We start from the raw sequence: 17658 nt of genomic DNA on the forward strand, positions 1-17658 counted from the left end.
TCATTTTTGTCTAGAGATGGTTTTTTAACTAGCGGGTGGGTAGCCACCTGTTTGAGTGCCCGGAGTTAGTGACTGATTTATAATAGATCTCATTTATGTGGTTCTTAGATGATTTTAATAACCAAGATGGGCAAGAATCCAGTGCGCAGGTCGTGACCTTCACAGATGCCAACTAAGAAAGGGGAATTAGGCAGCCAATAAACAAGTGGAATACCTAATATGTTCCTTAGCTCCCAATGTAAGGAGCATACAGTCAATGCCAGCTATAGTTTGTATTGGAAGTCTGCAGAAGTTGAAAAACTCAGAATATTAATATCAACCCCACTTCCCTGGCCACCTGTGTGAGATTGGTGAAGGACAGCATAACTGGGTGAAGTTAGTTGGGACAGATATACCACTTCATTTTCTCCAACCACATCTCTGTTATACAAGCCTGGTCAATTCCTTCTTCCTGCAACAACCTGGTGGGGCATGCAGTGTTTTGCCTTATCAAGCTTTCATTGCAAAGTGCTAGCAAAGAGGTGGGTGAAATAGGAGGCCCTGCATTATCAACTGTCAGGATGCTATGGAGATTAGGTAGACAGTGAATACATGTTTTCTCATTCAGAATACCCAGATTTTACCAAGTCAGCCAAAAATCAGTATTTTAATCCAAATTCTGAACTAAACTTCACATCCCTATTCTACAGTCTAGGCCTACAGTTGTGATGTAATCATAGCATTATCTAACAGGTAGTGTTTCGATGCCAACTGTTCCCAGTCTCTACTGGTGGATCTCTTCTCCGTTTTGTGTAATGAGGAAGGAGGGGTTAGTACAAGTCATAAGTCATTAGTTTATTATTATGGCACTGTGTCAGTATAACATACATCTAAAAGTTGACGTACAATAATATTAATCAGATAGATAAAAATAGATAAAAATTATATGGTGAACTATATACAGATAAAAGGGTAGGTACATACATGTAGATGTGTTAAAATACCCAGAAGAGACTTGCAGCCAGACCTCATCCATTAGCAAACATGAGGGAATTTACACGATCTTTTTGGGTTATGTACCAAGCAGCACAGAATTTGGCTACATTAATGGTAATAGTCTGAGATTCATCAGATAACAAGTAATTGATACGATTTGATTCTGACTGGCCTGGCCATAGCGGTGAAATATAATTGACACGAGCAAACTGGTAGCAGGGGCACCTAAAAAACATCTGCTCTATGGTTTTGACTTCCCCTGTGTCGTACTGGCACATCCTCTGAGCCAATAGGATCATTTTATGACAACCCTCTCACAGTGTCGAGGTAAGTGCTGAACACCTAGCTAGTGTGAAAGCTCTCCTGAGCTTATGGTCCTCAATATGGGTTAAATATGCAAGTGAAATCTAGTTTGCTCAGGAGCTACAAAGGCCGGGTATCTAGCCAGATCAGCCTGTCTCTCTATATCAAATAGTTTTTGTTTCAGGACACACTTGGCTCGGTCCCAGTTCATAGCCAAAATAACTTGGAGGGAGAAACCAAGAAGGTGTAATTTATTATGGACTGCCCTCAGCCATTTGGATTGGAAACTGTCCAGTAGAATCAAGTGGATCAGACCTTGAGAGTTGAAATTAATACTGAACCAATATCTGAGTGAGGCAAGGATGATTCTGGCTTCGATTGTTATTGAGCCAGCTTCCAAGCGAATCAGAGCATTTGGGATCTCCCTTGAACTCGGAGGGCAGCTCTTAAAAATTTAGACGGAACCCTCTCCAATGAGGAAAAACTTGATGGGGGTGGGGGGGTGGGCAGAAAGGTGCCATATAGCATTTGCGATATTATTTCGCCTGAACAATTTTTGAGCTGCCGAGACAAAGTGAGCCCCTTTTGTATGTAAGAACTTAAGTATAGCGTTTGCAGCTCTTTCTCCTTGTGCTGCCACAAATTATGGGCATTCCTTGCTCCAGAAGCTTGTAGAATCATGGCCAGGTACCTAAAGCTAGCTACCTGCTCAAAAGAGTGACCATTAATGACCCAGGATCTCTTCTTCTGGTGTTTCCCAAAAGCCACGACCTTGGTCTTGAGATAGTTTATCTCTAGCTGGTTCGTGTTACAAAATTCTGTGAACTTTGAGTTCTCCTGAGGCTTATTGGGGCTCTGACTAATAAGACTGCATCATCCACATAAATGAGGATGGAGATGTGCTGATGCTGGACTTTTGGGGTGTGTGTGTGTAAATCAGATGAACCAAGATGGGCCACCACATCATTGATACAGAAGTTAAATAGCACTGGAGCCAGCAAACATCCTTGTCTGACTTCTTTGTGGGTGCTAATTGGTTCGGAAAGGCAACCTCTAGCATTATACCTGACTCTTTAAAAGGTCTTATCATGAAGTGCTCTCATTAGTAAAAGGAGTCTTCTGTCCACCATCGAGGACGCTAATTTGGCCCACAACTGGGGTCTTGAGATAGAATTAAGGCCACCTTCAGGTCTACAAAGGCAGCAAACAGTGAAACAGGGCCATTTGAGGCATATTTTTCTATAAGATGTTGTATCGTAGTACAGTAGTCTAGGGCTGATCTGTTTTCTCAATCCAGCCTGTTCTAATGCAATCACGTTCCCTTGAGTAAGCCAGAGAGTGAACTTGTCCAAGAGATGCCTGGAGTACAACATGCTACATATATTTAATAGGCTAATGGGGCGATAGTTTGCTGGATTGTCTCTCCTCCCCTTTTTAAAAATTGGCACGACTATAGCCATCCCCCATTCAGAAGGAGTAAGTCCCAAGGCATCAATAAAGGTAAATAAAGCTGCTAGAAAGGAGCCCACCAATCAATGTTTTCTGTTAAAAATTCGAGTAGCATTCCATCAGATCCGGGCGCCTTCTCCTTTTTAAATTGGGCAATGTGCGATTTAATTTCCTCAGGAGAATATGGGGGCCACTGGATCTCTTCTCCATTTTGCATTCCAAGATGAGGCTCTGTGTGCTCAAATAAAGCCAATTTATACCCTTGACTTGCTGGCAGGGACTCTGAACTTTACAGAAAACAATGTGTAATTAAGCCATGTATGTCTATTATATTTCTTTAAATTGTTCCATAAGATAACCAGTTGCTTAACAAAGGTGTTCTATAGCAAGCTTGGGAAAAGCCACCCATATGGTAATAAGCAGCGAGTAGGAATTTCCTTTAGGTGTCTAAATAGGGAAGTTTTGGTTCTTTTTTGTGTTAGAAAATGTTGTGGAATGTTTTATTCTGATGCAATATAGTACTATTTCAAAAGAAGCAACTATCTTATGAAGAGAATGAATAAATTTAATGTTTTTCATATTGAAAGATAAGAAAATTATGGCAGCTGTATATATGCTTTTTAAAATAAGAGAAATACTGTCCTAACACATCTTAAGAATAAGCAATATATTCTGTATGTAAAAAGTAGAAAGAAAGAATATATTTAAGTTACCTTAATTGCCTTAAACCGTTCTATTTCATGTTGTGGATTGTTATAACAATTATTGCAGTTGCAGTTACTGCAGAAATCACCACTGGCAAAACAATCACAGTATCTGTGATTAACAAAGACAACATATAGAATACATTTTTATAAAAATTCATTTTCAGCTGTGACTCATTTTTCTCTATTAGGGTAAAGAATACTAAATGTTGGATCATTTGTTATCTATGAGCCTATGACTTCCTCCATATATGCATCTTTTAAAAAATGGAGTTTGGAGGTTGCCACATGTACCATTTGCAGCAAGCCATGTTTCCTCCACTAAGTAGTATGTGGCTCTGGAATATGTGCTTCATACGTAGCAAGGTCATATACCAATTAAGAATTTTTGAATTATGCTTCCTGTAGGGCGATATTGATGAAAGTAGAGGGCACTTTTTGTATTTCCCCCTATTATTTATAAAGATAATGGCACCAAATCTGCACAGAACAGTCTTCCCTCTAATCTAAAGACTCCCCTAAATTTCAAACAGAGTGAACACAAAGGGGTTCAAAGAGTGAACACTTAAGGGGTTTACAGACCCCTTAAGTACGTGCTTCTCTGTGCAGCCACAATTCTCTCTACTGATTCCTAAAATGACAGTCAAGTGGCAGCATAGCAGTAGAGTTCCAGCTGGCCACCACCATTAAAAACAATCTGTTCACATTCATTTCATTTTCCTACTCTTACAGTGCTAGCAATAAAAAATACTTATTTTTCTGCTGAAAATGCTGCATTTGTCATCCTTCCTTGCTGTAGTCTGTTGTCTGCATCCTTTGACAAAGGCTTCCTTTGCAGAAACCGTCCCCTCCTGTCCTGTCCTGCAAGTCAACCATTATTCCTTGTGGGAGAATTGGTGAGGGCTGGAGTGGCTATTTTTCAACCAAATGACACCAAAATTGCATTAGAGCTAGTGCTGTCTGTCCACTAAAGAACTGCCAAGTTTCAAGCAAATTGGACCAGTAAGTCCAATTCTATGGGCCTCTGAACAAGGTGCCCCCTGTCACAGACTGCACTTTTTAAAAGTTTAGAAGTACTGTACAAACAGATGTACTGATAAGAGTTGATTCTTCACAGAAACAGAGAGCCTTGAATCACAGGCTACTCTGAGGAGTCTGATTGGATAGCATGAACAGAGAAAGACTTCTGAACTGGATGCTGGGGGAAAGGGAGTCTGATTTTGGCCCTAGCTGAGAGGAGTCAAGTGCTGACAGTTTTCAAGATTCACCCAGGCTGAAAACAGTTTAACATAGACAGAAGAACTGGGGGGAAATTGGCAAGGAAGTCTGGGAAGTAGGCAAAGACTCCCATTCATGCCAAAGAAAGGGGACAGATCTTCTAGTGAGAGGAGAATTTCCCATTTTAGGAATCAATAGAGAGAAGTGTGGCTGCACACAGTCAAACAGGGAGTTAGCTCTGAAGAGTGAAGAGATCCCTCGTCTGGTGTGGTTAGAAACTGCCCTTGGAGTCAGTTAAATACTCAAGACAAGTACTGGTGTTTCAAGAGAAGAGGTGTAGATACTAGACAGAGGGTACCAGCCTTCTGGAAACCAAAAAGAGTAAGAGAATACTCAAAGAAAGTGTACTAGAGCATTAGGGAAAATACTGGAACTAAAACCTCTCAACATAAAGATTTAAGTAACTGTGAAAAGGTTGAGAAACACTCATAAGTCTGAAACAAGAACAAAAGTCTGTGCACATATTCATTTTACCTCAGAATTATTTATACTGAGTTACCTCAGAAATTTTCAGCCCCCGATTTCACCTGACCTTTCCCCTCTATGTTAAAAAAAATATTTAGCCATCTTTGAATTTAAAAACACTTCTAGTACCATTTAAGTTGTTTAAGACACAAAAGTGTGAACGGGGGACGGTCATACCCCCACACATTCAAGAAAGGCTCCACCCCCACAAAGGAAGGAGGAAAGGAGAACTCTGAAGCTTATTTCCAAGGTTATTGGCTAAGAATACACTATGCTCCTCCCTTGCAAGGATCCAATTAAAAGGGAGAAATGCCATTGACTGGAACATCAGTACAACCAAAGAAAAACACAAGTGCATTCTGTATTGCTGGTGACAGGTGAGAACCCAGCCTTGGTGGAAAAAAACATGGATTGTTCAGGGGAGAGTTTTTTGTAATTCTCAAGCATCTTGGATCTGTGTTACCATTTTGGAAGGTCATGATAATGACCCAAAACAGCAATTTCTGTGTATATCTTCAGCTCAGGAATTTTGTAACGCATACCCCTAATGAACAATATGTATGAGGTACATAAAAGTAATTATATTATCTTTCAATAAATTAACGTGTGTTTGGTATGTGTGAGATTGGACATCAAACATATAAAGGTAGACATCTGCTCTGAGCCTGCTCGCAAGGAGAGTGGAGAATAAATTTAATACACACACACACATACATAAAATAATATATGACTTTCAGTGTGTGGCACCGAGTATCACACATACAAAAAAAGAAAATGCAACTTCTGGTATGTTAAGAGCAGATCCAACGCTATGTGCATGGTTATAATATCATAGTTTCATTTACTTTGATAGCTTCAACCCAATACATTTGGTAGTATATTATCAGAATAGATTAATTATATCTGAAGTATATTACGCATCAAATGGATGTTTCAACATAAAATTTACTTACAACTTGAGACACTGTGATTTAGTACAGTTGCATGGCTTTTTAGACTTTGTATCCCAGGAACTGAAAGGCAACCTAAGAGATTTTAAATTTAAAATTAAATAGACATTCAAATAATATACATGTACAAAAAAAAATCTGTTGAAACATTCTATTTTAAATGATTATAGATTAATGCCTGTTATAGAGATGAGACTCGCGTACTACTGGAATGAAAAGCAGGATTTCCAACGTTACTCCTTCCATCTAAAGATCTTCTTGCCACCTATCACGCCCCCCCCCCGCTCTTTCTGCAAACTCCCAACAAGAATGTTTAGGGCCAGGATACATATGTGTCAAATCATGGTAGCCTGACCCAGCTTGTAACCACACTCATGATTAGAATTAACCTTCAAAGCATTCTGTTGCTCCATTCAGTTTGGAGTAGAGATGGGCACGAACAGAAAAAAAAAACATGAACATGAGGTTCATTGTTTGTTGGCATCCATGAACAGGGACTCACAAACAACCACAAACATGGTCCTGTTCACGAACATGTTCATGGTTGGCTGTTCGTGGGGGCCAGCAGGCTCTCCTCCAGCCATTATCCAAGTCAAGATCCCTACTGCACCACTCCCAGAAACCTTACCTGAGCAGGCAGCAGGAAAGGTACCAATAATAAATAATAGCTTGGCCCAGAGCCTGGCAGCAGCCCTGGAACTTGAAGGGGCAGATCCCTATCCCACCACACACAAAGAAAATTCAAGCTCCAATGCACTCTATCAAAATGCCAACAGCAGCTCTCTCCCTCTCCACTGTCTGCAAACTAAGCCAGAGCTGGGAGCCCCCCTCCCCCCTGCTCTTTGCTCCCTTGTAACAAATTTGGAGCTCCACACTTGAAAGGAAGATCTGCCTATCAAGCTAAATTGGGCTGAGATTGGGGTTTCCAGGACAACAGCAGGAGTTCAGACAGAGTTCAGACAATCCCTGCCTAAGTTGCCAAGGGAATTGATTGCAGGTGCCAGACTGTCTGGCTTGACGAACAGCAATGAACAAGGCTTGCAACGACCACCTGTTCGTTTAGAATGGGGTCTCACGAACAGTTTGTTTGCGAACAGCAGATTGGGCTGTTCATGGGGTTTTTTTGTTCGTATTGCTGTTTGTGCCCATCTAGTTTGGAGTACTGGTAGGGGGAAAGAGGAAAGCCAGGCTTCCCTCCATACCATTTTCACCAGCAGAAACAGCTTGGGAATCTTGTAGTGCATACCTCTATTGAACAATATGTGGCTTACCCAAGGCCACCTGCTGAGCTCATGGCAGTAGTGGGATTCAAATCAGTAGAATGTTGATTTGCAGCCTGACCACTTAACCACTATGCTACAGCAGAATGTGCCCTCTTACTCACATTATTGAAATTATGCAGAATAATAAAAGCAGACTTAATTGTAGCCATCAATATTAGCATATATTCTCAAAATCCTTTGCTTTGTTGAAAACTAGACTCAGTATCAGGGTGTTTTTTGGATGAACTGGAGATAATTAGAAGCTAAGCTGGGTCAGTACTTGGATGGGTGACCACCAAGGAAGACTCTGCAGAAGAAGGCAATGGCAAACCATCTCTGCTTCTCATCTGCCTTGGAAACCCTTGCTGGGGTCACCATAAGTTGGTTGTAATTTGACAGCACAGAGACACACAGCAACAAACATCAGTTGTTAACTAGCAACAAACATCAGTTCCTTACCCAACTAGAGTCAATTTTGTTGGCTGTTCTGCATATGAATCTGAATGGCATATATTTAAGGATCCCTTATCAAGCTGCTTAAAATAAAAACCATATATTTATGTTATCATTTATTTTATACAATTTTACTATTTACAGAATGGAAAGAAAAAAGATACAACTGAGATACATAAAATTTAAAGTGTTCATAAATTAACGTAGATACAAATCTTGCAATATATTCTTAGAAAGATTTGCCATATTGGGATCTTCCCTTCAATCTACAGTACAATTCACACCAATCACTATTGGGTATTGATACTTTTTAATGTTGTTGATCAAGACCAGCTCCAGATTTGTTAAGCTCTTCCCCCAGGAAATCTCATTGGACCTCCTTTAGTGCTAAATATATGGGAAAGGGCTAGAAGACTGAGGGAGTGAATGGGCAGAATAAAAATAATTGGAGAAGGAAGAGAAGGGATAAGGAGAGAAAGGATGAATAAGAGAATGTGAAGAACATATCCAAACAGCAAAGGCAATGTGGGGCTGGGATGGAGTAGCAGAATCAAGAGAGATGGAAAAGTATGCTAGAGGTCATAAATGTGAAGAGGGGATGAGGAGAAAAAGTAAATCAGGACAGACATTTGGGCAGTTCTGAAACACAGTTAGAGACAACATCAAGGCAAGAAGTGAAAAGATAAATCAGAAACGATAGGGCAGAATAGGAAGTAAGTGATAGAAAGTGGAAGGAAAAGAAAGGAGGACTAAGAATCAAGTACCTGCCTACCTACCTGCTTACTCATTGGTGATTCCATCATGAGTAGAGCTGTCACCATCTGTTCTGTCCTTGCCCTCCAGCCCCCAGAAAGATCAGGGGAAGCACCCCACTAGAAGGAAAGCAAGTACTTGCCTGCCTGCTTGTTTGGGAGAGAGACTATCGTAATCAAGGGCAGAGCTGTTACCACCTGTTCTGCCCCCCTTTCCACCCTGTAGAATACTAGATGGCAAGTATTTTTGTGTAGTAACTTGCATATTATTTTGTTGGTAGAACTTATGGTTTTCTGTTGTTGCTTTTTTGATATTTTAAACTGCTTTGTGTCTTCCCTGAGCAGAGAAAAGCAGATTAAAACTGCTTAAACAAATTAATAAAATCAGGAAAGAAAATTAATTTGGAGACCAGCAATATGGTTACTTCTCCAGATCTACTAATTAGGGTTTGCTGCTCTGGTATGGGAAATTCCTGGAAATTTGGAGGTGGATTCTAGGGAGGACATGGTTTGGGGAGTGACCTCAATGGGGTATAATGCCACAGAGTCCATCCTCCAAAGTGGCCATTTTTTCCAAGAGAACTGATCCATGGAGATGAGTTGTATTTCCACGAGATCTCCAAGCCCGATCTGAAAGTTGGCAGTCCTACAACTAATGTGTCTGTCTTCCTGGTAAGCAAAATGAAGAGGAGTAGAACAGTCACTACTTAGTTGGTAAACTACTGCAGATTGTCGCAATTGCCCCAGTCTAGTCCAATGCAATCCTGAACTTGCCTAATCAGCCAGCACCATTACTCTTCGGCTTTCTTCTGTGAAGGGCTGCTCTTGCACACAATCACAAGCCAGGTTCATAAGCAAGTCCTGCTAAACAGCCTGGACTCTGGCACTAGCAAATAATCTAACTGTAAAAATGTACTAGAAGTGTCCTGTCCACAGATACGTATTTTTAAAAAAAGAAAACAACCCTGAAGCAATGAAAGGGAAAGGGGAAAGTCCAAGAAAAACTTTCAGTGACTTTTCAGTGAATACATAAGTTTATATGTTTTGAACAGTGTTATAGAAAATGTCAGTATATATGTTTTTATAATTCAACAAAAGACCTGCCATTTTAGCTGCCCCAAGACTTCATGCTATTCCATTTTCAGTTCTCACCATCTTCTATTCATGTTGCTTATTTTGATAAACTTTTTGATTCTTTTTCCTTGAAGGAATGGTTATGTCATTTTCCAACTTTCTTTGTAGCTGTACTTTCTATTTATTGTAAGTTCTTCAATACACAAACTGCTGAGGAAGCTTAGTCTATAGGAAAAGTGGATTTCCTGACCCAAGGAAAGCAAACTGATGAAATTGCAGCTGCTATCCTGTAACACTGTGAAATAAGTACATCTAACATATCTCTTGGTAGAAATAAGGAGGCATGATCATGGAGCTGTCAATCTCTGGAGACTGGTTGTCAAATAGAATTAATTTATAAAGAGGGGATGGAAGGAACAGCCTCACCTCTTGTGCACAGGTATTTAGTTCCCCTCCAACCGGTAAAAACTGTCCCAGTGCAGATGTCACAGAGTCAGTTGGATCTGATAAGAAAACTCTTATTTCATTGAAGTCAATGCAATGGAGATTTGAACAAATACACTGGTATAAATACAATATAGATTTTAGAGAAACTATATGCAATTAATAATCTCTGAGTTTTGATATTTGTTAAAGAAGAAGACACTTTGTGATTTTGACCATTTATCTTTGTTTCTACTCCCAAATAACAATATGCACATTTATCACAAATGAACACAAAAGACAGAGATACTAATGGATACAAATATCATGCCAGAAAGTTCATGAACTGTAGAAGCTTGGGAAATCAAACAGGAACTGCAGAAGCTTGGGAAATCAAGATTCTAAAGCTTTGGCCAAACTTGCTCTTTCTAGCTATCCCAGGACTTATATTTACACATTGCCTTTCATATGCATTTGATAAATGGCAAAGGGGTCCCCCCCCAAATTTATTTATTTTTTAAAGGAAGTTAAATAATACCTGGGTGCATGGGTACAATGACTTTTTTTTTAAGCTTTGATAATGAAGACTGAGACTATGACAGGACAGGGCAGTGCAAAATTTATGTACAAGTGAATCATGGAAAGAGTACTGTACAACACAGGACAATCCCACTGAGAAAAGAATTCTTACTGAACTGTGGTCAGTATAGTAGACTAGAGATGGGCATGAACCGGAAAAAAATGAACCGTGCAGTTTGTGGTTCGTTGCATTTCACGAACCATGAACCACAAACTTTCACGAACCTGCCCTGGTTCGTGAACTGGTTCATTTGGTTCGTGAAAACGTCACATCCAGGTCAGCAAATTGTCACTTCTGGGCCAGCAGAAGGCCTCTTCCAGATCAGCAGGAAGTCCATCCCCTGTTGCCTAGGAAACTGATTGATCGGCACCAGGCTGTCTGCAGTAACAAACCAAAAAATGAACCAAACGAACCAGCCTAAAGTTCGTGGCAGTTTATCAGAAATGGGCTCTGATGAACCGCCGGTTCACAAACCACGAACCGACCCGGTTCATCACGAACTTTGGTTCGTATTTCAGTTCGTGTCCATCTCTATAGTAGACTATTTTAAAAAACCTTTTTAGCTGAAGAGTAAGATCTGGGTCCAATAAAGACCAACTAGATTTCCAAGGTATGAACTTTCAAGAGTCAAAGCTTCCTTCGTTAGAAGGGAGCTGAATTATATATCATTGTTGAATTATGTATCACTGTTCATCTGATGATTTTATAGTTTGAAAACAGTGACATCAGCTGGATAGGTTGAGTAAATGCAGATGGTATGTTAACATTCATGGTGTCCAAAGGGCTTTTCTGGACAATCATTTCTTAGTGCTGCAAATGCTCATTTTATAAGAATATATAGCACATTCTGCATACCTCTTGGTAAAAAGAGAAAGAAGAGAGACCATAGTTGCTTTTGAGTGATGATACAGCCTGCTTCCATGCTCACATCATTATGTGAGCATTTACATTTTACTCTAAAGAAAAATATGTCTTTATTGACTATCCATCCCTTGCTGTGCAACCTAGTACTGTTATGCAGTTTCAGATTCATTCTTTTACAAAGAGCAATAGAGCTATCCTTTCACCCTCCCCCAACAATATTTCTTCATTTATGCATCCTCAGGGTTTCTTGGGTTTTTTAATGTTATACAGATCATTATTATTTTCTTATTAAAAATCCAAATCATCTTTTTGATCAGAGGCACTCAAGGCAGTTTACAATTATATAAAGATAACAATAAAATATAACCATACAAAGATGCAGGGACACACACACAATACAGGAAGGGTGAAAAGGGAACAAGACTGCCCCTTATCTCCCTCTCTGTCAGTTTTCTTCTTCTCTCAGGATCTCTCTTTCCTTTCAAAAAGATAATCATAGCATTCTAGTACAACTTACTTAAGGTAAGATCAAATCCCAGTTTTGAACTCCAATTCATCAGCTGCATGGATGATTTAGATGGTCTCAAATCCTTCTAGCTTTAAATTTCTATTGTGTAAAGTGTTATGCCCTGAACAGATTTCATCATTTTCAACAGATAATTCTGTCTTTATCTGTACTTAATCTGTCTTTACCTAAAATTTAAGTTAAGAAGCACACGACTATACGATTAATACTTGACCTAACATTTGATATATCATTCATATTTTCAAAATGCTGATACCTGACTGAAGGTATTTATGCTGATCTTGATATTGGGGGACCAAATGAACTGTTTTCATTGTGTCGGTATTGTTTATACAGAGTATATGAGTACCACCCTTCAGCTGGAAGATAACCTGAAATGCATAATCATTGTTACTTCATGCTAATTTTCATTGTTAAAATAGCAAATGAATTTTTAACGTATTTTAGAAAGAATTTGCCATTTTCTAAAATACCGTAACTCAATATACAATGTTATTTTCTTCTCTATCAAAAAATTTATTCTACAAGGTTTGGTATTTTACTTTGTTCACTATATCATAGGAATATTTTGCTTTAGAAGTAAAAATGCTAAAGGATACATTTTCATTTCTGGATCTGATTTCATTTCTGTTGTCGACCATTATGTATTAATTAATTTTAAAATATAACATAACATAAACTGCTGGTAAGGAAAAAAGTCTGGGCAAAGAAATATATTGGGAAGAAAGAAGAGACCAGAGGAAACAGGCAATCATTGTATAAGCAAAAGGGAAAGTCTCTGCAAGCTGACCTATTCACATTTAGATCCAGAGGAGTTAGCCGTGTTAGTCTGTAGTAGCGAAATCGAAAAGAGTCCAGTAGCACCTTTAAGACTAACCAACTTTACTGTAGCATAAGCTTTCGAGAATCACAGTTCTCTTCGTCAGATGTGTGGAGGGTAAGAAGAAACTGGTCCGATATATAGGTGGAGAGGGGATGGGGGAGTAGATGCAATCAGTAGCTTCTGATAATGGGATCAGTTGGCTTCTGATAATGAAATCAGTTACTTCTGATAATGAGATAACCATTCATAGTCTCTATTCAATCCCAGCCTGACTGAATCAAATTTACATATGAATTCCAATTCAGCAGCTTCCCGTTGGATTCTGTTTGTGAAAGGCTTCTGTTGAACTACAGTGACCTTTAAGTCCTTGGTGGAATGTCCTGGTAGACTGAAGTGTTCTCCCACTGGTTTCTGGATGTTGCCATTTTTAATGTCAGATTTGTGTCCATTTATTCTTTTGTGCAGAGGTTGGCTGGTTTGTCCAATGTACAGGGCAGATGGACATTGTTGGCACATGAGGGCATATATCACATTGGAGGATGAGCAGCTGTAAGAGCCAGAGATAGTGTAGTTGACGCCATTTGATCCTGTAATTGTATTTCCTGGGTAGATATGAGGGCAGAGCTGGCATCTGGGTCTGTTGCAGGGTTTGGTACCTGTGCTGGTGACTCTACTAGCCGATTCATGGTTGTAAGTGAGAAGTCGTTTAAGGTTGGGGGGCTGTCTGTAGGCAAGGAGAGGTCTTCCACCCAGGGCCTGTGAGAGAGAGGCATCATTTTCCAGGATGGGTTGTAGATCACTGATGATACGTTGGATGGGTTTGAGCTGGGAACTATAGGTGACAACCAGTGGTGTTCTGTTGTTAGTTCCTTTAGGTCTGTCCTGGAGCAGGCTGTTTCTGGATACTAGTCTGGCCCTGTTGATTTGTTTCCTCACTTCATTTGGTGAGTACTGTAGCCCCAAAAATGCTTGTTGTAAATCTCTTAAGTGGGAGTCCCGATCAAGAGCATTGGAGCAGATATGATTGTAATGTAAGGCTTGGCTGTAGACAATCGACCGAGTGGTATGTTTAGGGTGGTAACTGGAGGCATGTAGATATGAGTATCGGTCGGTGGGTTTCTGGTATAAGGTGGTATTTATCTGTCCATTATGTAGTTGTACAGTGGTGTCCAGGAAGTGTACCTGTTGTGTAGAGTGGTCCAGGCTCAGGTTGATAATAGGGTGAAAGTTGTTGAAGTCCTGATTAAATCTCTCAAGGGCTTCCTTCCTATAGTTCCAAATGATGAAGATGTCATCCAAGAATCTTAAGTATAGGAGTGGTTTCAGTGGATGGGAGCTGAGGAAGCGTTGCTCCAAGTCCACCATGAACATGTTAGCATATTGTGGTGCCATGCGTGTGCCCATGGCTGTGCCATTAACCTGTAGATATAAGCTATCACCAAATCTGAAGTAATTGTGAGTGAGTACGAAGTGGCAAAGTTCAGTGGCGAGGTGTTCTGTGGTTTTGTCCGGGATAATATTCCTGATGGCTTGCAGTCCAACTGCATGAGGGATACCGGTGTACAGGGCCTCCACATCCATGGTTGCTAGGATGGTGTCATCTGGTAGGTTGTCAATGAACTGTATTTTCCTAAGGAAGTCAGTGGTGTCCCGTAAATAGCTGGGTGTGGTGGTGGCATAGGGCCTGAGGACTGAATCCATATATCCTGAGACTCCTACTGTGATAGCAGAGGATAGCTAGCAGAGTCACCAGCACAGGTACCAAACCCTGCAACAGACCCAGATGCCAGCTCTGCCCTCATATCTACCCAGGAAATACAATTACAGGATCAAATGGCGTCAACTACACTATCTCTGGCTCTTACAGCTGCTCATCCTCCAATGTGATATATGCCCGCCCTCATGTGCCAACAATGTCCATCTGCCCTGTACATTGGACAAACCAGCCAACCTCTGCACAAAAGAATAAATGGACACAAATCTGACATTAAAAATGGCAACATCCAGAAACCAGTGGGAGAACACTTCAGTCTACCAGGACATTCCACCAAGGACTTAAAGGTCACTGTAGTTCAACAGAAGCTTTTCAAAAACAGAATCCAACGGGAAGCTGCTGAATTGGAATTCGTATGTAAATTTGATTCAGTCAGGCTGGGATTGAATAGAGACTATGAATGATTATCTCATTATCAGAAGTAACTGATTTCATTATCAGAAGCCAACTGATCCCATTATCAGAAGCTACTGATTGCATCTACTCCCCCATCCCCTCTCCACCTATATATCGGACCAGTTTCTTCTTACCCTCCACACATCTGACGAAGAGAACTGTGATTCTCGAAAGCTTATGCTACAGTAAAGTTGGTTAGTCTTAAAGGTGCTACTGGACTCTTTTTGATTTTATTCACACCTACTAGAAGGGAAATAGAAGATAAACTCAAAATTTTCTCTCTCAAATAATCAAGAGTATTAAGGGAGGATGGAACACTACAAATCTATTTCATTGTTGTTGTTGGAGCTTTCCTCCATTGCAAAGAACCTTCCACTGGCAGAATAGCTTCTTGGTCCAACAGAAAAACTTTTTGTGCTTGCACTGGAAAACAGCTCCACATTGGTGGAATGGTTCCACGGGCGTTTACCACAGCTAGCTGAAATGTTTTCTTATTGCTTATGAGGCAGCACCTAGGTAGGTAAGTCTGGTAATCCAAGTAACTCTGCTAAGGTTCCCTTAACTCTATTTTAATAAAAAGCATGATTTTTTTCTTGTACTAGTGCAATGCTGTCAGAAGGAGGTAGTAATTATTACCACTTGAGGACTGGAATAATTTTTGTGTGAACAGCTGGGTTCCTCCATTGCATTTTGTGAGGCAGGTAAGTTTTGTCTGGATTCTCCACCATTTGTATTTTCACACACAACTTCTTCTGAATTATTAGCCATAATGCTGACAACTGCTTCTCTCACCTCTACCTGAAATGTATGCAATTTTGTAATTTAAAATCACATATTATATTGAAATGTTAAGAGAATTGGATATTTAAAAAAACAAATTTCATAAATAACAAATGTGACAGCAAATATGCTCAAGTGATAGAAAGAATGGGGAATTCAAAACAGTTGTTATGGTTAAAATGTATTACATGTCTAAAGAATAACAAAATATGGCAAACAATCTGAAGGAAAGACATGTATGCTGTTGAATCAATAATGCATTTCAGCAATTAAAAGAAAGTCCTAACAAATTATAGAAATCATATGAATTATTGATAGCTTTGAGTTACAATAATGCTAAAGATTTAATAACCTGTGTCTAAGGAGCAGCATTCATTCATAAGAATGTAAGAATCCTGATAGTTCTAAGCCAAAGGCTATCTAGTCCAGTATCCTTTTTTCAACAGTGGCTAGCCACAAGCTTCCAGGAAGCCAACAAGCAAGCTATGAAGGCAATAGCTTCCCCTGTTTTTTGTTTGCATTTAGAGCTTTTATTTAACAATCACGGCTAATAGTAGCTATAAGTAGATAAATTGGGCATTGCATAAAAGTGTCAAATCCTTTTAAAAAGCCACCTAAGCCAATATCCACCACCACATTTTGTGGCAGTGGATTTCATTAATTTACTATGCCTTGTGTGGATTATGCATTTTCTTTGTCCTGAATCTACTATTAATCAATTTCAAAATCACACTCATATTTCTTATTGAGAAACAATAGTACATGTCGAGTACTACACAACTGAAGCTACAATACTGTGCATCCTTTTTTATTTTTAAATATGTCTATCCTGCTTTTCTCAGAGTAGCTTAAAAACCATTACTTAAAAATAACTTTAAAAAAAAAGGTTTTGCATAACTTAAAAATGAGACTCCCAGGAAACACCTGAGTCCTGACTTATCTAGTCAATGCCCAATCTCACTCCCCCTCAACCATCTACCCTAATCAAAGCTATTCAGCAAACCTGGTCGTTTTTCCTGTCTAGTGCTTAAAGAGTCATCAAATACTTTTAAACCTATAGTCTCCCTCAGATAGAAACCATCAAACCTCTCCCAACTTATTGTCTACCACTGGAGACAGCCATTAAGCCATTGTTTTGGGGGCAAAGATGTCAGCTTGCCCCAGGGAATATTTCACCCTATAACTGGGCTCCCTAGCCACGTGCGCTGTGTGTCTGTGTTCTTTAATCCCAAATCAGCTTGGGCTTCTTCTCTTCTCCTCGTGAAATGCTGGTTGCTTTGCTGCTGCTTCCATGAACTTCTGTTTTCAAGACTGGTAACTATTGCCCTCCCAAAACTGCTTCCCCCCCTTTCCTCCCTGATTTTCTTAGTTAGCCTTGTAGGAGTGCTGTATGTGGTTCTCTGTACATTTGCTTTTTTCTCTTTAATTAAAAAAACCTTTCTGGTTAAACATCTGCCTGACTTACTGAAGAGTTCTCTAAAGGAATAATTCCTGTAAATATTGGTGGAGATTCCTAGTCACCTCCTCTCACTTGCCTCCTTAATTCTCCCAACCAGTTAAGGGGACCTCCTGTTTGGGTAACATGTGAGGCTGGTTAAGCTGAGAGTATATGATTGGCCCCAGGTCACCCAGAAAGTTTCCACTGCAGAGTGGGGATCTGAACCTGGGTCTCCCAGATCCTAGTCTGACATACTACACTATGCTGGCTCTCAAAAACATGTGGAAATAACATGTCCATAAACCTTATGCAGGTAAATAATATTAGAAACAGAAGAATCATGGCTCTCTACTTATTTATTTGTAACCTGCCCTTCCTCCAAAAAACTC

The 17658-nt window shown here is 39.8% G+C and overlaps 1 protein-coding gene across 1 annotated transcript in view; it reads right to left on the reverse strand.

The window, feature by feature from the left end:
- The window catches only part of TESMIN (testis expressed metallothionein like protein), a 43067-nt gene that overhangs the window by 14283 nt on the left and 11126 nt on the right, over window positions 1-17658 (reverse strand). The window contains exons 4-9 of the mRNA XM_054970017.1: window positions 15688-15849; window positions 12301-12429; window positions 10092-10190; window positions 7846-7919; window positions 6128-6199; window positions 3441-3543 (exon numbers count right to left, since the gene is read on the reverse strand). Coding sequence (XP_054825992.1) covers window positions 3441-3543; window positions 6128-6199; window positions 7846-7919; window positions 10092-10190; window positions 12301-12429; window positions 15688-15849 — 639 coding nt within the window. The remainder of the gene's footprint in view (window positions 1-3440; window positions 3544-6127; window positions 6200-7845; window positions 7920-10091; window positions 10191-12300; window positions 12430-15687; window positions 15850-17658) is intronic.

Source organism: Eublepharis macularius, chromosome 2 (assembly GCF_028583425.1).
Source record: "Eublepharis macularius isolate TG4126 chromosome 2, MPM_Emac_v1.0, whole genome shotgun sequence".
NCBI classification, from domain to species: Eukaryota; Metazoa; Chordata; class Lepidosauria; order Squamata; family Eublepharidae; genus Eublepharis; species Eublepharis macularius.